The sequence below is a fragment of the Harmonia axyridis genome, chromosome 4 (assembly GCF_914767665.1).
Source record: "Harmonia axyridis chromosome 4, icHarAxyr1.1, whole genome shotgun sequence".
Lineage (NCBI taxonomy): Eukaryota > Metazoa > Arthropoda > Insecta > Coleoptera > Coccinellidae > Harmonia > Harmonia axyridis.
Genome location: NC_059504.1, coordinates 17,370,520 through 17,391,101, shown reverse-complemented (window position 1 = coordinate 17,391,101; position 20,582 = coordinate 17,370,520). Strand labels below are relative to the sequence as shown.

Here is a 20,582-nt window from a genome sequence, read left to right as displayed (position 1 = left end):
GAATCTAGAAAATATATCTATTTCCATCTAAATCTACAATAGGTTATTCAGATTTGAAATATTATTCTAGCAAACGGGCATCTTATCGCCTTTTAATGAAATTATTATTAATGGTTCGAATTACGTTAATTTCCTTCTCTGAATCGCAAGAGTGCATCCACCATTTTTCAGCGTTCGTTTACAAAACAATACCTAATAAGTATATTTACAACCCCTTTTTACTTTTTCTCCTGCGCCTCTGATGCGATTCTAAGATACGTACAGAAACCGGGTGTGTTTCAGATTTAGGTCCCATCTACTTTATCTGCTCTCAGTGTATTTATTTATCCTAGTTGTCAAGAAGTCTTGACCTTCCTCAACCGAAACGTCAGGTTAACGCAATCTCTCACACAGCCTTCCTCATTTCGTCCTGATTCTGATCGGAAACGAAAGAATACAAGAAAAATAACTCTTTCCTCACTTTTGATGGAAATCAACTACGCATTAATCATTATTCTCAAGGTTATTCGCAAATCACTTTGGGGAGTATCAAAATAACAATAATTTAGTGGATGCGCCAGATAGAAATTATTGCTTTTAAAGTTTCTGACGTTCCAAGAAAAAAATGAGAATTATATCATTATTGTATACAAAAAAACCAATAGAGTATTCATTTGGAAAATTCAATAAAATATCTGAGAGCCAACAATATTTGACTAATTCAGCCTTTACCTGATGGAAATTTTTTTCGATTATTAATGATATACGTACTTAAGTTTGCACAACTTTTTGGGTTCTTCAAAACCCCTAGTTTCTTGATTTTGTTGTCTGTTCAACGATACCTTTCGACGGTAAGTTCAATATTACATTATTTCGTGAATAATGAACGGTTTTTGAAAAATTGAACTGGATTGTGTACAGAACATAACAGAAATAACTTTTAAACCAACAACACTCGACATCTCTTTTCTATTCAAAAAATGTTAGGGGTGATGCCACCTTCATGGGGGTGATTTTTCCGGAACAAACTCACGATGGAAAGTCGACCCCCCAAAACAGAAGTTGACCTGTGTTTTTAAAATCGTTGAAAATTCTTTCTTTCTGAGTTATGGCAGGTCAAATTTTTTTTGGGACACTGTATGAAAATATCCATTACTTGTTCCTTCGAGTATTTTGGCAGATATAAATACCTGTTTCAACTCTTTCAATACAGAGTTTTTTGAGTTTATAATCGACATAATATAATAATTATTATTTTCATTCGTTAAAGCATGTGGAATCCTAATGGTCGAATTACCTTATGAACGGCCGAACAGTGCAAGACTCTTACTCAATAAACCTAACCTGCTGTTTGTAATTTTACAATTTGATCAGGATGAAGGAGTCTTGACTCCTTTTGAGGTGTCATCGAAAGATATGATAGGGAATGCAAGCTTCGGACGCTTGTTTCTGGTGGAAGATTCGTCCTAGTCTAGGGATCCTCTGACTTATCGGTTGGGGGCATAATGATAATAATAAATGTATTTGTGGCCATCGAAGGGGCATAATATTATTTATTCATTTATTTAATTACTACACCCATCTACAGCCTAAGCCAATTACAGAATGGGAAAAAAATACAAAATTAAAACAAACAATACAAAAATAGAAAACACAGATAGCATCTTATAGAAATTGCGACTCTAAAACAGCCCTTTTTATATCAAAATGAGTGCAGAAAAAAATGTCCAAAACATTCTGAACATTGCAAAAATCTTGACACATTCTGAACTGAGGCGAAAAACGAAGTACGTTAGTACGCGGAAAAGGAAGGTAGAAGGGGGTTACATTTCGAACAGACAGCCTCGGAACGTGCCAGTCCACTGGTCTAACAAAACAAGTAAGGGCAATCAATTTTAGAACTTGTAATATTATGTAGGAAAAGAAATCTCAAGTAAATCCGGCGCACTTCTAGGGAGTTCACATGAAATCTATTGAATAAATATTCCTGTGGTATGCCACGATTTTGATACATGCCATCAATTTTGAAACAAACGCACTCCAGAAATCTCTGTATTTTCTCTAAACTATCAATGTGAATTTTATAACCAGTGCTCCACACTTCACATCCATACTCTAGCTAAGACCTCACAAGCGCCGTAAAAAGTAAAAAAAGAGTTCAAGACTCGAATAGGTATTTGGAGTTTATAAGTATGAGACCGAGAGTCCTGAGTTCTCCGAAACAACTGCTTCCACATGTGGAAGCAAAAATCAGCCCTTGATCAAATAAAACTCCAGATCTCTTCATTCAGTCACTCTGTTTAAAACACTGCCTTCAATGTTGTACTGAAAATGAATTTTAGATTTCCCACGACCAAAGGATATCACTTTGCACTATTTTATATTTAATGAGAGCAAGTTTCTTCTACACCAATCAATCAGTTTATCAATATTATCCTGAAAATCCCAACAATCCTGGATGGAACCAATTCGGCGAAACAACTTACAATCATCAACATACAACATTATAATGAAGTTGTAATCTGCGAAATCTCCATAAGCGTTTAATGAATATAATCTCAATAACGAAGTTCTCATTTTGAAAAATAAAAAGTTGCATATACCTACAGAGATAACAAAATCGTTGTAGTAATTCATACAGATTCTATGTGCATAAATATTTCTCAATATACCTCTATAGCCAAGATATAGTGGATGTCTGAATTTAGCAAGGTTTGAAAATCACCCTGTAGCACAGAAACAATAAAAGCTAGAACAAATCCATTTGTGATATTTTCGGTTTGATCAAAAATCGCATTCGTCTACTTCTACTCATAACCAAGAGTTCCCGTAAAACCTACGAATTTGGACACCCTATAGATAAATATACAACAAAATATAAAATTTATCTACGAGGAGTACGATTATATACCTCGGTGTTCCTGAGAAGCCATCACCGAAGTATTCTCAAAGGAAATAGATTTTTTTGCAAACTCATTATCTAAAAACATAACCACTGATTTAAGACACGACCAATAAACCAAACCAGGATTCATCAATTAAACATGTACGATACAAACGTGGACAATTCACACACATTTGAATAATGAAGTTCGTCCATGAGTCACTATAGTTACACCGCTTCGTCGGAAGATACGTCTAAGAAGATTGCGTGAGAATGGCCTTGACTCATTGAACAGTATTTCAAGAATCTCCAACGGAAATCATTTTACTTTCGGTTGCCGGACTTGCTGAATAAAGCTCCGGAAATACCTCGTTCACCTGAGCCAACTCTTCGAAATTAACATTTATCATACTGATCTGCCGGTTTTGCAGAGATTGCTCTGGTATGGAGATGGAAAAATATTAAATTAACGATATAGGTGATTCCACAATGATTAATGCAAGAAAAAAGATATACCTATACAGGATGTTCCTAAATTGAAGGTACGAAAGAAAATGAGAGTCTTCGAATTATTTTAAGAAAAAAGTGCTATTTATTGTTTTATTCATAATGAATACAAGTGAATAATTTTAATCCATCAACTTTTTCCATGGGGCGTCAATACATCAATAAAATCTGTATAATGTTTGGTGCGCTTTATGGGCTGGTGGAATCAATGGTCCGTACTTCTTCAAAAACGATGATGGCCAGAACGTTACAGTCAATGGTGATAGGTATAGAGCCATGATTACTAACTTTTTCATTCCTGAATTGAATAACCATGATGTCCAGGAGCTATGGTTCCAACAAGACGGCGCAACATGTCACACAGCTCGTGCCACAATCGATTTATTGAAAGACACGTTTTGGACCTGTGAATTGGCCTCCAAGATCTTGTGATTTAACACCGCTAGACTACTTTCTGTGGGGCTATGTAAAGTAATTGGTCTATGCGGATAAGCCACAAACCCTTGACCTTTTGGAAGATAACATTCGACGTGTTATTGCCGATATACGGCCACAAATGTTGGAAAAAGTCATCGAAAATTGGACGTCCAGATTGGACTACATCCGAGCCAGCCGTGGCGGTCATATGCCAGAAATCATATTTAATGTGTAATGCCACAAGATTATCTTGTGGATAAATAAAATTCATGCCAATCGAATAATCCATCGTTGTTTTATTGCAATTTAAAGGTCTATAGCTCTAAAAAAAAACACCGTATATCGGCAATAACACGGCGAATGTTGTCTTCCAAATGGTCAAGGGTTTGTGGCTTATCCGCATAGACCAATGACTTTACATAGCCCCACAGAAAGTAGTCTAGCGGTGTTAAATCACAAGATCTTGGAGGCCAATTCACAGGTCCAAAACGTGAAATTAGGCGGTCACCAAACGTGTCTTTCAATGAATAGATTGTGGCACGAGCTGTGTGACATGTTGCTCCGTCTTGTTGGAACCACAGCTCCTGGACATCATGGTTATTATTATTATTACAATTGAATACAGAGTAGAGGCTTTCAAGCCTATGAAACTCACCAAAAAATAATCATATACATCATTGACTAAACAACGAAATAACAGAATCAATATACTAAAATTAAAAAGAAAACTAAATAACAGAAATTAAAAATCCCAGAGAGTAAAGAGCACAACAAAAAATAATTAACACCGACACACTTCACTGAAAGTTAACCTATATTATTTGCATTGGATTTTTTTTTTTGCCGAGATATAATAGAGGCCAGATTCGTGTACAAGATTGTCCATTTCTCGAAGAGAGCTACAAGCTCCCCGATGAAGAAACACCAAGAGAAGAAACGGTGGAGGGTTCGCCATTTATATATTTAATTGTGATATTCTTTTCACCTTTATCCAACCTATTTTTGAGTTGTTCACGAGTTCGGTTGAGTTTTCCAACTTGCTCGCGTGATTTATCATCAGAAATATGGTAATTCTTCAGGGCAGGATTATCTAAGATCAATCTTCTACTTTTCAGCACTTTGAGGGGTGTATGAAAATTGCTGAAGCATACCTTAACTGATCGACGATTATTACTAGCTCTACCGATCCTGGTAACTGAAACAACAGTATCACATGCGGAATTATCGATAGCATTCAAGATTCCTTTAACCACCTCGACGTCATTAGCATCATTGCCCTCAGGGATGTTCTTAACTATGATATTGTAGGATCTCTTAAGCCTTTCCAAGATTTCTCTCGAACTAACAGCATCAGAACTACCTGAAGCAACACCACTCACAGAGTTTTTCGCAGTGACAACCATATTGCCAATTTCTCCAATCTTTGACTTCAAGGATGAGATTTCACTCAAAACAGAATTGTTAGTTGTGTGCAAATCTGTTATACTCCGCTGACACTCGGAAATAGCGGAATCATGCTCACGCAGTAAACTGGAATTTCTCTCGACCTGTTCGGAACATTTCTTTATCTGTTCACATAGGTCAGTTTGAGTATTTTTTATTAATTCGATGTCTTCCGCGATTTTATCAAGCTTTGAAAGTTTTTTAATTATCAACGCCAAGGGATCCGACATACTAGCTTTTTCAGCAGCAGAAACGCCACCAGAATTACAAGTGTAGCTACGCAACTTTCCCACCGTATTCCGACACGAGGGGCAAGAAAACCCTTCCCCCGACTTCGATGTCCTTCAGGTCGACACAATTTCCATGATAAGTTCTATTACAAGTAGAGCACACAAGTTTATTTTCTTTAGTTCCCACGTTTTTGAAGCAAGTTGGACATGAAACAGGCATTTTGAGTAAATTCGCTGATGTTCGGATATAAATACACAGGGAAAAACACTTTTCACTTTCTGAGGCCGACCAGAAAGACTTCGATCAGACAAACACAGGTAGGCCTAGGAAAAAGCAAGGTAACCCCACAAAGGAAAATAACAAAGGAAGTTATAATACAAAAATATTTACATCAATCGAATTTATGTTCAGCTAGAAAATGGAAAAACATTAACGTGTATGTTCTCCCTTAATAACCGGGTCTCGATATGCTTATCAGAAAACGCAGATGACTGGGTACAGATGGATATTATTTACGTTCCACTTACGAGTAAAAAATGAAATTGAGTTGTTTATAATTAATAATCAGAAGCAATAAATTGAAACATATCACCTCAGAACAACTCTGAAGCTCACAGGAACACCCTTATCTGTCACCTGAATACACTAAATCAATAAATTTTCAATAAATCACCCAAAAAATCACAATAATACTGCACAATCCAAAAGTACGTGTATGTGTCACGATTTCAATGGGATGAATGGGTTGTTCAATTCAGAAATGAAAAAGTTAGTAATCATGGCTCTATACCAATCACCATTGACTGTAACGTTCTGGCCATCATCGTTTTTGAAAAAGTACGGACCAATGATTCCACCAGCCCATAAAGCGCACCAAACAGTCTGTTTTTCTGGGAGTAACGGTGTTTCGACATACACTTGAGGATAAGCTTCACTCCAAATGCGGCAGTTTTGTTTGTTGACGTGATCATTCAACTAGAAGTGCGCTTCATCGCTAATGGGCGTAGTGCGCGATACGTATTTCGCACAGAACCATTATTTTCGAAATAAAATTGCACTATTTGCAAGCGTTGTTCAGGTGTGAGTCTATTCATGATGAATTGCCAAACCAAACTGAGAATAAATCACTTGACAGCTGTTAAATCAGTCGCCATCTTGAAGAGTAATGCCAACTTAAAGTTATATACTTCGAAAAAAAACACCCTTTATATGATTGAATTGAAATGAAACTGATTCGATTTCGAGAAACCTGGACAACTGTGTGTTATAATTTATTCTCAACCCTCTATAAAATAAGAAACGATCATTTTCGTTTCAATGCAATCATCTGTTTTCTGTCAGGCAACCCAAAATACATCCTTCGAAGTGTCAAATTATATAAATGAATCACAAGGTCAATCGTTACAAATTTGTGAAATAAACCATGAATTGCCCTGGTTTTTGCAGGGGCAGTTGGACGCTGCATGCTCGAGAGTTGGTCAACCATTTGCTCTAATTGTTTTCACTCCAGAAAGGAAAACCAGAAATGTTGTACCTTATAGGGCATTGCAATGAAATATAATTCAAATATTTGGGTGTTATTTTATTTCATGATATATTTTGGCCAATTTTTTTTATTAGTTATGGTCGATATTGTCAAGTTGACGCTTCGTTTTCGAGATAGATGATGTTAAAATTCGATTTTAGTTTTTTTCTCATAGCATCTGCATTTTAGAAGATATTAAACTGAAATTTAGCATAGATAATAAATATTCTGATTTAGGATTCACGTCAAGTGATGTATAAATTTTGTTATGAAATCTACAGGATGATATGTTTCTGGACCACTGATTCCTATTTTCCTCCAGAAGTTTATTTTTGTGGACTACTGGCAGTTTGAAGAAATGTAAAACGAAACTTGGAAACTTCGATCCAGAACGAAACTTTTTGGTTTCCTGTTAGTTTTATCGTATCTGCTACCGAAAATTTCAAAACTATTCCCTGGAAATCATCAGGATCATCTTATCATGAAAATTCAGCTGTGTTATTATTATTTTCGGTACTCATTTTCCCGATCTTTACCAATAATTCATGAAGATTCTGACAATAAGAAACACCACGCTATGAGAAAAACTTGAATCAATTTCAATATCAGACTTTTCTTCTTGAAATTGTCCAAGGAATCTCTCATTTTCATTTGTACCTCCAATTTAGGAACACCTGTATACAGGGTTAGAACCATTAGAGGGACACTACTAGGATATCGAAAACCGTCAGAAATACAGGGTGGCTTGAATTACAAAAATAGTTGCGGTATTCAGGGATGACTGTGTTGGTCCCGAGATACCTTGAAAAAACTCAAATCGAGATTTCCTCATTTGTTTCTGGAGATAACGAAATTCGGTTTGTAGCCATATAGAGATTGTAATGGTGTCTTCAGATTTTTTCTGTCAATTGTTTCAGAGACGCTATAGTCAAATTTTTTTTATGGACGCCATATTAGTTTCCTTATGGGATGATAAAAAACATGTACCAACCTTACAAAATAATCGAGTCTAGCTACGCAAATTTGAACTTCCTTTTAGTTTTTTTGTTAAAGTATTAGGAGTGTTGGTATCAGCATATTATGTAATTAATAGGACGTTACTTATCAAACAGGATTCAGGTTTTTACAAAATTCAAGCAAGGGGGTCCTAGCCTTGAATTTTGGGGAGTCACCGTTATGGGTTTCAAGTTTTTTTTATGGGACTATTTCGTACATTGTCTGCTTGAAACGGATATTTAGTGTTGGGTTGTTCCATTTTGGGGACAGGGGGTCATGACCCCCTTGACCACCTCCCTTGGGACCGAGCTTTCACACAACAACAGAACAAAATAACAAGTTATTTAACAATTCTGGCACGAGCCTATACTTAAACAAAAAAATTAAAAGGAAGTTGAACTTTGCGTAGTTAGACTCAATATTTTTGTAGAGCGTTATACATTATTGAATTCGTATTTTTTTTTCTTTATCACCCCATAAAAAACCAATATGGCATCCATGAGAAAAAAATTGACTATCGTGTCTGTGAAACAATGGAAAACAGAAAAAATCTGACGACACCGTTAGAATCTCTACATTGTATAATGGCTACAAACTGAATTTCGTGAAGTTATCTCCAGAAACAAATGGAAATCTCCATTTTTAGTTTCTCGAGATATCTCAGGAACCATTGGAGTTATTTTGGATATAATCACACGAACACACTCATCCCTAAATAACGCAACTTTTTTGTAATTTAAGCCATCCTGTATTTCTAACGGTTTTTCTATATCCCTGTAGTATCCCTCTAAATAGTTCTAACCCTGTATAACAAAAAAGTTGAGTTATTACTCAAGAACGTCAGGACTGATTTTTATTTCCTCCAATTTGTTGCATATGTCTCTGTCCAGAATAGTTCAAAATGAAAAAGAGTTATGACGTTACGCAGAAAGTCTGACATTTGACGTCACGCTAAATGATCTTTTTAAGGTTATGGGACTTTAACAATATTTGTCAAAGTTGTGTCCAACCACGCAGTCTAATCTAGACAAAATATTTATTATAATTCGTTAGTGAGACGAAATGTGAATATTTATGGTTTTCAAACAGGAAAGTAAGGTAAGGAATGACATTGACAGTTACATACTTACCAACATTTTATGGCACACTTTGCCTATTCAAAACGTCTTGTGATAAACGACATGTCATCATTATAATCCTAGGTTTTTGGCGCTCACTGAACGTATTGAAATCTTTACACCAGAATTTTAATACGGCTTATATTTTTGGGAGGTCGTTCCCCGAACATTTCGTTACAATGTCATTAATATAAATTTTCAACCGGGAATAGTCCCAAACGACAAGTTTCGACTCACTAATCTGTTCTCTAATTCGATTCTGTTCGTCCGGCTGACTGAAAAGGTAGATTATTATCAATTGGGGTTCCGCAAATAAAGCCGTTCGAAATTCTTTTGTATTAAACTAATAATTTCAAAACTACAATTCGATCGAAATTGAATGTTGCATTGAGATGTAAAATCAAGCTTTTTGCAAAATTTCATGTCGATCGCGTTACCAGAACTATAAAAAATTCAAGGAGAATATCGAAAAAAATACAAATATATCAGAGTTGATATTTAGGGTGAAGATGAAATAACAATTTGAAGCCGTCACCAGAACCTTAAAGAATTCAAGAAGAATATCAAGAAATAAATTCTCAATATTTCTGTGACAACAGATTCGATCGGGTTGAGATTCTGCGTAGGTACATAGATTAACACTTCACAGTTTCCTGAAAATTTCATGTAGATAACGGCAATTTCATCAGAAGATCTAAAATAAAATGCCCAATCCTGGCTTAACAATGCATTCGACTAGGTTGAAATAGAGTTTAAGGATCTATAGCACAGGCCAACAAAATGAAAAAAAAAATTTGGTGCCAGAAATCTAACATCTGATTTTAGATGTTTTCAATGTGCTGATTCCAAAAATGCCACCAGATTTATTCTATCAGCTCTAGTTTTTGAGTTACAGGTTAAATCTTATAAGAGACCTGAATCTCTCAAAGGAATCCGCTGAATTACTTGCATCCAGATTAAAAGAAAAAAATCTACTTTGTCGAGGTACTAATATTACATTTTATCGTAAAAGAGATAAGAATCTGCTGCCTTTTTTCACTCAGGAAAATGACTTGGTATTCTGTAACAATATAAAAGGGCTCTTAGAAAAAATGAGTTTGCCTGAATACACTCCAGATGATTGGCGCCTTTTTATTGACAGTTCAAAACGTAGTTTAAAATGTGTTCTTTTACATAACGGTAACAAATATGGCGCAATTCCTATTGGTCATTCTACTACCATGAAGGAAGAATATGAAACAATAGCATTAGTTTTGAGAAAAATTAAATACGAAGAACATCAGTGGTCATTTTGTGTTGATTTAAAAATGGTTAACTTCCTCCTTGGACAGCAGAGTGGTTATACAAAATATCCTTGTTTTTTGTGCCTTTGGAACAGCTGAGCTAAAAATGAGCACTGGGTTAACAAAAATTGGCCTTCAAGAGATGTCATGATTCAAGGAATACAAAACGTGATCAACGAACCTTTGGTTTCATGAGAAAAAATCTTACTTCCGCCCTTGCATATCAAGCTAGGCCTAATGAAGCAATTTGTGAAGGCCTTAAATCGAGATGGAAATTGTTTTTGGTATTTGTCACGTAAATTTCCTGGCATTAGCACGGAAAAACTAAAAGCTGGTATATTTGATGGTCCTTAAATAAGGCAACTTGTTAAAGATCCACAATTCACCACATCAATGAACGAGACTGAATCTAACGCTTGGAGTTCATTTGTTCAAGTAGTACAAAATTTTCTTGGCAATCATAAAGCAGAGAATTACGTAGAATTAGTGGAAACTATATGCTTTCAAATTTTAATATTCTCGGCTGTAACATGAGTATAAAAGTTCACTACCTCCACAGCCACCTAGATCGTTTTCCAGAAAACTTAGGTGATTGTAGTGAAGAACAGGGGGAAAAATTCCACCACGATATTAAAACTATGGAAGATCGTAATCAAGGACGATGGGATAGCCACATGATGGCGGACTACTGCTGGAGCCTTCAGCGAGACTGCCCTAGTAAACTCCATTCTAGAAAATCGTATAAAAGAAAATTTTTATGTGATTAGTGACTAATGTAATTATGTAAATTAAGTTTTTGCAATAAATACTTAAATCCATGTGTCTTTGTTTTTTTTTAACTGTCAATAGTAATATTATATATTATAACAGTTATAACGTAAATTATATAGGTATACACAATTTTTTTAAAAATCTCAAGAACTAGATCTGATAGACAAAATCTGAGAACTTTTTTACACTCTGCATCCAAAAATTAGTCAGGAACAGTTAAAAAATCGCAGGCACCAAAATGTGTGTTGGCCTGTGTAATAGTCCACTAGGAACTTCATGCCGAATTCCAGGACGATTTTCTCATTCAGATAAACTACACGACAAAAATGACTTCATAGCAAATCATTTTATGTGATATGGGGTTTTCCAATAAGAGATATCATTTTGAATAGTCCGCTATCTGAGCAGCTTTCATTTTTGAAGCTGTCATATTTTGACATCAAGTAAAAAATACGCCATTACCAAAAATGGAAAGATACACGCTTGAACAGTGCATTGAAAATGTTGAAATTCACTGCAAAAGGGTGAAAATTTTGCAATATCATTTCAAAAAACTGAAGCACTGTTGGGTCGTCATGAAGCAGTCGGCAATAGTGAAACTGTTGGAAAAAATTAAGCTATTGATACAAGTTAGTGATGTGAAGAATCGAAACCGTGTGCGTTGCTCAAGAATAACTGGGAATATTGCTGATGTAGCCCTTAGTGTTGATGAAAACACATATTTGTTGATTCCTCATCGATCTTGGGAATAAGAAATTCCACAAAAGACATTACTCCGTATTTTGCATAAAGTCTTCGGCCACATAAGAACTCAAGATGGTCGGTCATCAGCAACGTCGTATCTTCGCTGATTGGGTCCTTGAAACGCATCAAAATAATCCGGATTTTTATCGATAAATCACCTTAAGTGATGGTACCTATTTTCACCTCGGAGGTTACGTCAATAAGCATTTTGGGGCTCAGAAAATCCAAGAATGAATGTTGAAATGCCTCTTCATCCTCAACGTGTCACTGTTTAGTGCGGTTTTTGGCCTGGTGGTGTGATTGGACTTTACTTATTCCAAAATGAGGCTGGTGCAACTGTAAATGGTGAATGGCTTGCGCTACCGAGTTATGATTTATGATTTTTTTTTATGGCCAGTATTCAAGATATTGATGTGAAAGTTTACTTTAAACAATACTGCGCTACATGCCACACAAACAACAAATTAATCGCGATTCTGCAAGAAAAGTTTCCTACCTTGTTATTTCTCTCGATTTAACATGTTTAGACTTTTTTCTTTTAGGCCACTTGATAGATTAGGTCCAATTCAATGTACAACAATCGATTCAAGGCCTTAAAGGTGGAATTCGTGAAGTTATCTAGGCCATTAGATTAAATTGGAAAAAAGGCCTAAAGAAGTATTGTGCGCTGTTTACCAGTCCCACAGTAATATCTCAATGAACTTTATCAACTTTCTGGGAGCTACATTCATCAATTCTTTTGACTTTAAAAACCAAGAGCCAAGGTGTTGTAGCCTTTCCTTCAACATCTGTCGGCTTCAACTCGTTCGCACCCAATTTCCTTGTTTCTAAATCATTCCCATGACTTTCAGGCGTTTTGACATGGCTTGTTGCGTAACTCCCAACGATCCTGCCAATTCTTGTTCCGTTTGACACGAGTCTGGATCAAGTAATGCCTCCAATTCTACATCTTCGAAAACCTTCTCTCTTCCACCGCCATGCTGAGATTCGACGGTAAAATCACCGTTCTTGAAGCGTTGAAACAACTCTTGGCACGTTCTTTCACTGAAAGCGGCCTCACCATAGGTATTTGAGAGCATTCGATGAGCCTCAGCTGCAGATTTCTTCATATTGAAGCATATAATCAAAACCTCCTGAATATGGCGAGAGTTTGGCTCGTAAGCTGACATTTTTAATCAAGAATAACTTTATGATTCAGACACAAATCGACTAATATTTCGATGGCGTTATGTTCACAAATACATAAGCTTATTGAATGTCATCTACGATATTAGTTATTTATAATACAAGTGCAGAAGGCATTTATATTCTTCCACGAGTTCAAAATTCAAAAACAAGCCACGAAGTGGCGAGTTTTGGAATGAACGAGTGGTAGAATGAGCCTTCTGTACGAGTATTATACATTATTTTCTCTAATTCATTGCATTTTCATTGAAATTAATGAAATATTTACATAAATATAATTTAGTGATTTTTGCATTGAAAAATGTTGGTTGGCAGAACTGATTTATTTAAGGCAAATTGATGAATTGACAGATAAAGCCGTGGCGGAAAGTTCGGGGTACCAACATAGAATAATAAAATATAACCATGAAAACTGTGCGTTTCTGATATATTCTCGCACGATTTTGTTCTACAAGATGTGGAAGAATGAACGGAATAACCACAGAATTAGAGAAATTTATTTCGACTACCACTTATCGCTACAGCCGTCTATTGCAAAACGGCGTGTACACCTAAAATTATTGTTGTATATGGATAGCTATTAATTTGCAAACGTTTCATTATCTGATACAAACCCATTGTGCTCCTGGACTGTATTGTCTAATAGTGTGGCGCCTAAACCAGCCAGAAAACCCAGATTTCCCAGAATAATTTCGCGTGATCCGCACGAAATCATAAAAGATGATGGAATTAACCATTCTCACTCCCGTTTCTCGGAAAACTCCCAAAAATTCTCTCCGCAGTTCGTCGACCGTCAAATCGAAATTTGCAAATTACCACCCAGATAACAATTTGTTGTCTAGACTGACCGGGCGCGAAATTAATGGCCATGGTAGAGAAGAAGAAGAAGAGGAATAATGCACATGCAATTCCGTGAATAAATCAGTGCGCGGGGCATGCCATAATCTCCCCGCCGTATCATTGGATTCCACCTGCACTAACAATGAAATTAATGGGCTGTTCCAATTATTTAATCCGCGGGTGCGTGAGGAATTCGCCTCATTTCCGGTCGGTGATCTACAGCCTCGCATGCGTCCGAGGAACGGCTGGCCGAAAAATTGTAGGAGTTCGAGGCTAACGTGCGGTCGGCTGCGGAGCGGGAGCTCTGGACATGGCCGAGGACTTTGGTGGAGGATGTTCATTATTTATTGATTGGAATTGGAATGATGTTGACAGTCTTTGTGGCGTTGTTATTGAAGGGATTGGGATAAGGTTGAATTTACAAGGATTTAAATGAGTTATTTAAAAGTTTACTCTATGGTTTATTGTTTCCTTTCTCAATGAAAAAGATATTGCGACTCGTGAAGAAACAATATAAAAATGTCAACGAGAAAAACTTTTAATGACCATTTCCCTCGTCTTAATTTCCCCCATAGAGTAATAAACGTAGATAGAGCGAGTATACGCAATTTTTACGTGTCCCCACCATGGTTAGATTACGTTGTCGGATTATGATATATTTTCAAATCCACAATTTTACAATATCATTATGAATGTATATTATATTGAATGAAATATATTTATTCCAGTGATTTTCCATTGAATATGCAAATTAGAATATTTGTAATCCGATATTTTTCCTAATTGTCGAATTTATAATAAGAAGAATATTCATTATTTTCCGTATCTACCTGCTGAAATCCAAGGTTTGGCAGCTATCGCTCTCCTTGTGTGCGTTTGTTTTATGAATGTCAGATATATTTAGGTATTCATCTCAATCACTCGTCGTAACGCACTCGTGATTTTATCAATCTATTCGTTTTCATGTTTTTGCCAACTAAACAATTTTTCGTGAAAAAGAAAAAATGATCGTAAGTAATTGCACAAGTGCATCAAAATTACCGATAATTTTGCATGATAGCGTGTTGTCATAAAAACTGCATGAGTTCATTTTCATTTTTGGAGATAGAGCCCGACACCGAAGGTGGTCATTTTGATGCACGAGTGTAATTCGGGGGAATATTTCCCGAATAAACAGTTACATCACTTGTCAAACTGATGTAGAAAGGAATTGCCATAAATTCGAACTGTGTAAGATGCATAGAAACTATGCATCTATGAACAGGACAATTATCGCAGTGCAGTTTCGCTTCCTATAATGCAATTATCGTAAGTAATTACACAAGTGCATCAAAATTACCGATAATTTTGCATGACAGCGTGTTGTCATAAAAACTGCATGAGTTCATTTTCATTTTTGGAGAAAGAGCCCGACACCGAAGGTGGAGGGCTCTTTCTCCAAAAATGAAAATGACCGAATGCAGTTTTTCAAAGAAAACACGCTGGAATGCGAAATTATCCGGTCATTTTGATGCACGAGTGTAATTCGGGGGAAAATTTCCCGAATAAACTGTCACATCACTTGTCAAACTGATGTAAAATGGAATTGCCATAGATTTGAACTGTGTAAGATGCATAGAAACTATGCATCTATGAACAGAACGATTATCGCAGTGCTGTTTCGCTTCCTACAATGCAATTATCGCTGTAATTTTCTATAATTGTTCTCCATATACATAAAATTTTTGACAGGAGGGAAATATTGTAAGTATTATAATTGCACAAGTGCATCAAAATTACCGATAATTTTGCATGATAGCGTGTTGTCATGAAATTTGCATGAGTTCATTTTCATTTTTGGAGAAAGAAATGAAATGAAAATGAACTCATGCAGTTTTTCAAAGAAAACACGCTGGAATGCGAAATTATCCGGTCATTTTGATACACGAGTGTAATTCGGGGGAATATTTCCCGAATAAACTGTTACATTACTTGTCAAACTGATGTAGAATGGAATTGCCCTAGATTCGAACTGTGTAAGATGCAGATAAACTATGCATCTATAAACATTGCAATTACATAGAATTTTTGACAGGAGGGAAATATTCGATAATATTTGAAGCACTCGTGGTATTACCTTTGATAATACTACCCGTAAATGTTTAGGTACCTACTTATTTTCAAGATTTATGGAGTTTACGACCAGATGAATGAATCTAATTGGGTGTGACCGCTTATTCGCCATTAGTGAGTGGAACTTTATAGTTTTTGAAAATTTCCGGCTCAAAATTCGAAAAATAAGTACATCAAAGAGGGGGGCTGAGGTCTCTAAGTCTTCTTCACAAACAATGAAAATTTTATTGAAAAAGTCTCTCATGGACACAAATCAACATCCAAAATATAAAAATTAAAATTAATTAACTGCTTGTTAAGGGCTCAAATGGAGAATCTAACCCCGAAGGAAGGAACAGAACAGAAAATCACGATTAAAATAAATACAGATCGATAATCGAAATAATCTCCGTTTTGTAAACAAGAAACCTTTTTTTTTTTAAAAGTTGTCTGCAGAAAATAAGAAAAATGTGACTTCGTCGCAACCATTTTTTTTCATAAGAAACTTATTAACTCATGAACCCCTGTATTTATATTCAACTTATGACATATTGCTGAAATTGTCATCAAATAAGCTATCTAATGATGCGGTAGGTAATTACTAGGTTTGCAATTTGAAATAAAAAGTTACTGGTATGTTTCCGGTGTAACCAGAAGTTGTAGAATTCTAAAAATATTTAAGAAGAAATATCATTGTATCAACCCCCAATATTCAAATTTTCAGCTCAATGTTATGATTAGTTATCCCTAAAGGTCTGATGAGTCATGTGAGGTATTCGTTTTTGGTTTTGTTACACAAATAAAAGGAAATGCAAAAAATGCGAAGGCATCAGCTGAAGAAAACTGCAAATTCAAAGTTTAAAGGTGAAAACGGTTTTGTGACACTACCATATACATTCTCAAATCTAAAGATGCTAATATTCAACACGAAATTATGATTAGTTTTCATAAACTTTTGAAAGACCATGGCGGTGAATCACCCTGTATAATTAGCATAACTTTGCAATATTTCAAACTCCGAACAAAGCTGAACATATTTCGAGAATATCAATACTCATAAAAAAAATATTTTCTTCTCTTCATAAACTTCCGTCAAACGTCGGAATTCCGGTAATGTCAAAAGGACCGCCAGGATACGTCTGAAAGGACCCCAAAATAAAACAGTTTTTATTGCACTCACTTTGCAAGCATGCGACAATATTGCTCGAATGTTTATTGTCAATTGACCTCACACCGTGGTGGTCGGTCTGCTTGGTCAAAAATGCCGCCTTGGCAGCAATAATGTTTATAATCAACAAATTTTGTCTAGGCGTCCGAGCAATATTCCTTTATGACGCCAAGAACTAATATAAGATTTCGAAAAAGTTATTTCAGCTGTGAACGTGGGAAAGGATGAATTTTAGTTTCTTTTTTTCAAACCTTGAAAAGTTAGAGATGGTTGAAAAATAGTTTATTTCGTAGACAATAACGGTTACGTAAAATGTAAAAAGCAATATTATTTCATGTTATAGCAATTTATATCAACTTGGAGTATATTGAATCAAAACAACTTAGAGAATACAATGACACGTTCATTGAAATTTTCTGATATTCATTGGGAATTTAAGGTTTACTGACATAAAAGAGTGAGATTCATTTATTAATTTCAGAAGAATCAACATCCAGAATGTAGTTCTCGTTAATATCATACTTGTCTTCATACTCGTTAGAAGAGCTCAAATCAGTAAACTGATAACTTTGACAGCTAGGACAAGGATTTTTGTAACTATTACTGCTTCTTGAGTTTCTCTGGTAAATGTTTTTATAGTCGAAAGGAAGAGAAGCTATATTATCTAGCGTTATTCTAGAAACACCGGACCTAGAACTCTTCACCTTATTTTTTGGCATTTCGGAAAAAGCATTCACATTATCAGTCATGTAATAGATGTTTTCATCCATTCTCACATTCTTGCTATCCTGATTTTCGGGTTGTTCCTTCTGCTTCACAACGATTTTGAATATACCTTTATCATCGGGATCCATTTCCCCTTCTTTTATTATTGTACGAGCTATTATTTTCTCTTCTTCACCTTCTTCACCTGGATATATGTATTTTCTTACAAACAAATTGTCCCTGTACAATTTCGGCTTAGTAGCGCTCTTTGGAACATTTTTTGAAGCTTCATCGTCGGTACAAACGCAAAATTTGGGCTTAGCTGGCCTGCAAGCAATGTAATCTGCTGGTATGAAATCGATGTCGTGCCTTCTAGAAGAATTGCAAGGACAAATACAACAATAATCCTTGTCTTCGTAAAGAAGAGGTTGGTGTTCTCTGAATTCGAAATCCAAGTAAGCTTGTTTCATATGGTCGTTGTAAACTACGAAATCGTGTTCTCTCTTGCACATTTCCAAGGTTTTCTGTATTTGAAGATACTTCTCCAACCTCTTCACTTGACCCTTGGCGGTTAAGGTGAACAGGGGTTTCTTCTGATACCATTTCTGAAGGGATGTGCCCCAGAACTCCGGAGATGCAGGTGGTGTTGGCAGAGAGATGTGTGTTGGTTTGACTTCTCTTTTGTGAAACTCGAACTGTTCTATTGGAAGCCTTATGTGACTGAAGTCGTATCTGCAAAAAAATTATTATGAAACCAAATTTCACTGGCAGTAATACGTTCAGTCAAGAATATAATATTTTGTTGCTAAATTTGAAGAATTTGATTTGAAGGAAAGGCTAGATTTGTATATAGAAAATCTTGGATTTCGAGCTCAGAGTAATAAACATGGATAGAGAAAGCATATGTTATTTTCAGTAAGCAAATTTTTTACCCAACATGAACTATCAAATTTGACATGAAGCGCGCAAATGGAAAAATATCAGTGATACGATATTCAACTCAATTCGCGAGTTTCTCCACAAAGAATGTACTTCTTATGTCCCATAGTGAATCAACGTTTCATATTAACTCCAAATATGTCGAAATAAATACCTAAATATATCAGGAATTCAGAAGACAAATTTCAAGTGCGCCTCACGACGTGAAACAACCGATGACACTAGGAGAGCAAAAGTTGGCAAACATTGGATTTCACCAGTAAATACAGAAAATAATAAATATTCTGCTCATTTTAATTTCGACATTTAGGAAAAATATCGTATTCCAAATATCCAAAATTGCATATTTAATCGTATTATCCTGATATAATTTTTGACTTTTTGAGTCACCTATTTTCTGTAGTTGAAAGACATAAATCACTTATTGATTTCTGAAATTATTATGTTCTGTTGATTTGAGGGAACTTCTTTGATTTTTTCAATGTAATAAAAAAAATATGCATCAATATGGATGAATAATACGTTTTTGGTGTATTGCATTGATCAATTCTCCAGTTGTTTCCACATTTATGGTTCTTGTTGTTCCTAATTACCCAATATTTATTTACCTATCATTTGAATTTTCTTACCCATGAAGTTTTTCACTTCCAAAATGTGGTATGGGATGTTCCCACGTGCATATTTTATGGAAAGAGGATGGCTTCTTGTTTTCTCTGTCGTGCAGTAAAACTCGAGTGGTTTTCATCCTTCTCCAGAGTTTGTTTCACATACCCCTAGAAATGTTCATAAATATGAAATATTGTATTGAGAAGTTTATTTGAATTCCTGACATACATTCGACTAATAGAGTTTGACAGAAAAAATTCAACCCCTAATGAATGTGCCAACCATAATATTTGTATCATTCTTATAGATCTATGAAATTATGACAATGATCATTTTAATCGATGAATTTAATAAAAATCATAAATTTTTTCAGAGAATTATGAGAATATTCCTAAATCTCGTCTCACTCATCAAGAAATGACTGAAATGAGGATCAAAACCAATTATGTCTAACCGTGTACACTACAGGGTGTTCCCAAATTGGAGGTGGAAGTTTTCTAGATACAGTGTGTTTCTTGTAGTCCTACTTTTGGTACTAAAACTTACAATTAAGTTATTCATCACAGCGCACTAACTGGATCTTCAAAATAATTTAGATTTCTCAGAGAATTACAAAAGAATTGTTCGAAATTTTTTCTCGTAATCGGTAGCAGATACGGCAAAACTACAAGAAATCCAAAGGTGTAGTAGTGGACCAATGTTTTTTTTGACATTTCTCTTATGGTCCAACAAAAAAAAAAGTTCTGGAGGAAAAAAGGGGGCTCTGTTCCAGAAAAAAAATATCACCCTATAGATTTGCATTTAAAATTAGCATCACATAATTAAAACTTGAAATTGAAATACTTATGCCGAATTCAAGTTGAATATCTTGTGAAGGGAACGTGCTATGAGAAAAAAAAGTTTAACACTCCGTATCTTGAAAACAAAGCATTTGCAGTCCCCATGTTTATAGGACTTCTTTTTTCTTAAGATGGTCCGAAAGATGTCACTTTCGTTTGTAACTCCAATTAAGGAACATCCTGTATATCTCTCAAAAGAAAGGTAAATACTAGAGACTTGAAAGGATACCGCACACTTCATTAGAGAAAGTTACCTCTTGTCAAATTGGCCGAATTTTTGATATGTTATAGTCCAAGTCACTCCAAACAAA

At 35.4% G+C, this 20,582-nt stretch overlaps 1 protein-coding gene across 1 annotated transcript; it reads right to left on the bottom strand.

The window, feature by feature from the left end:
- Positions 1-17,447: 17,447 nt before the first annotated feature.
- On the bottom strand, positions 17,448-19,711 carry LOC123677521. The gene is made up of 3 exons (XM_045614089.1): positions 19,661-19,711; positions 19,456-19,599; positions 17,448-18,619 (listed from the first exon to the last, which is right to left on the bottom strand). The coding sequence occupies exons 2-3, from the start codon at positions 19,569-19,571 to the stop codon at positions 17,647-17,649; spliced, it is 1,089 nt and encodes a 362-aa protein (XP_045470045.1). The 5' UTR covers positions 19,572-19,599; positions 19,661-19,711; the 3' UTR covers positions 17,448-17,646.
- Positions 19,712-20,582: the final 871 nt, after the last annotated feature.

What these genes read in the sequence shown, in the direction of transcription:
- LOC123677521 (XM_045614089.1), bottom strand. Translation starts at nt 19,571, where the DNA reads ATGAAAACCACTCGAGTTTTACTGCACGACAGAGAAAACAAGAAGCCA. An exon ending in GGAAGTGAAAAACTTCATGG is followed by an intron (nt 18,620 to 19,455) that starts GTAAGAAAATTC and finishes ATTTTTTTGCAG; the next exon opens with ATACGACTTCAGTCACATAA.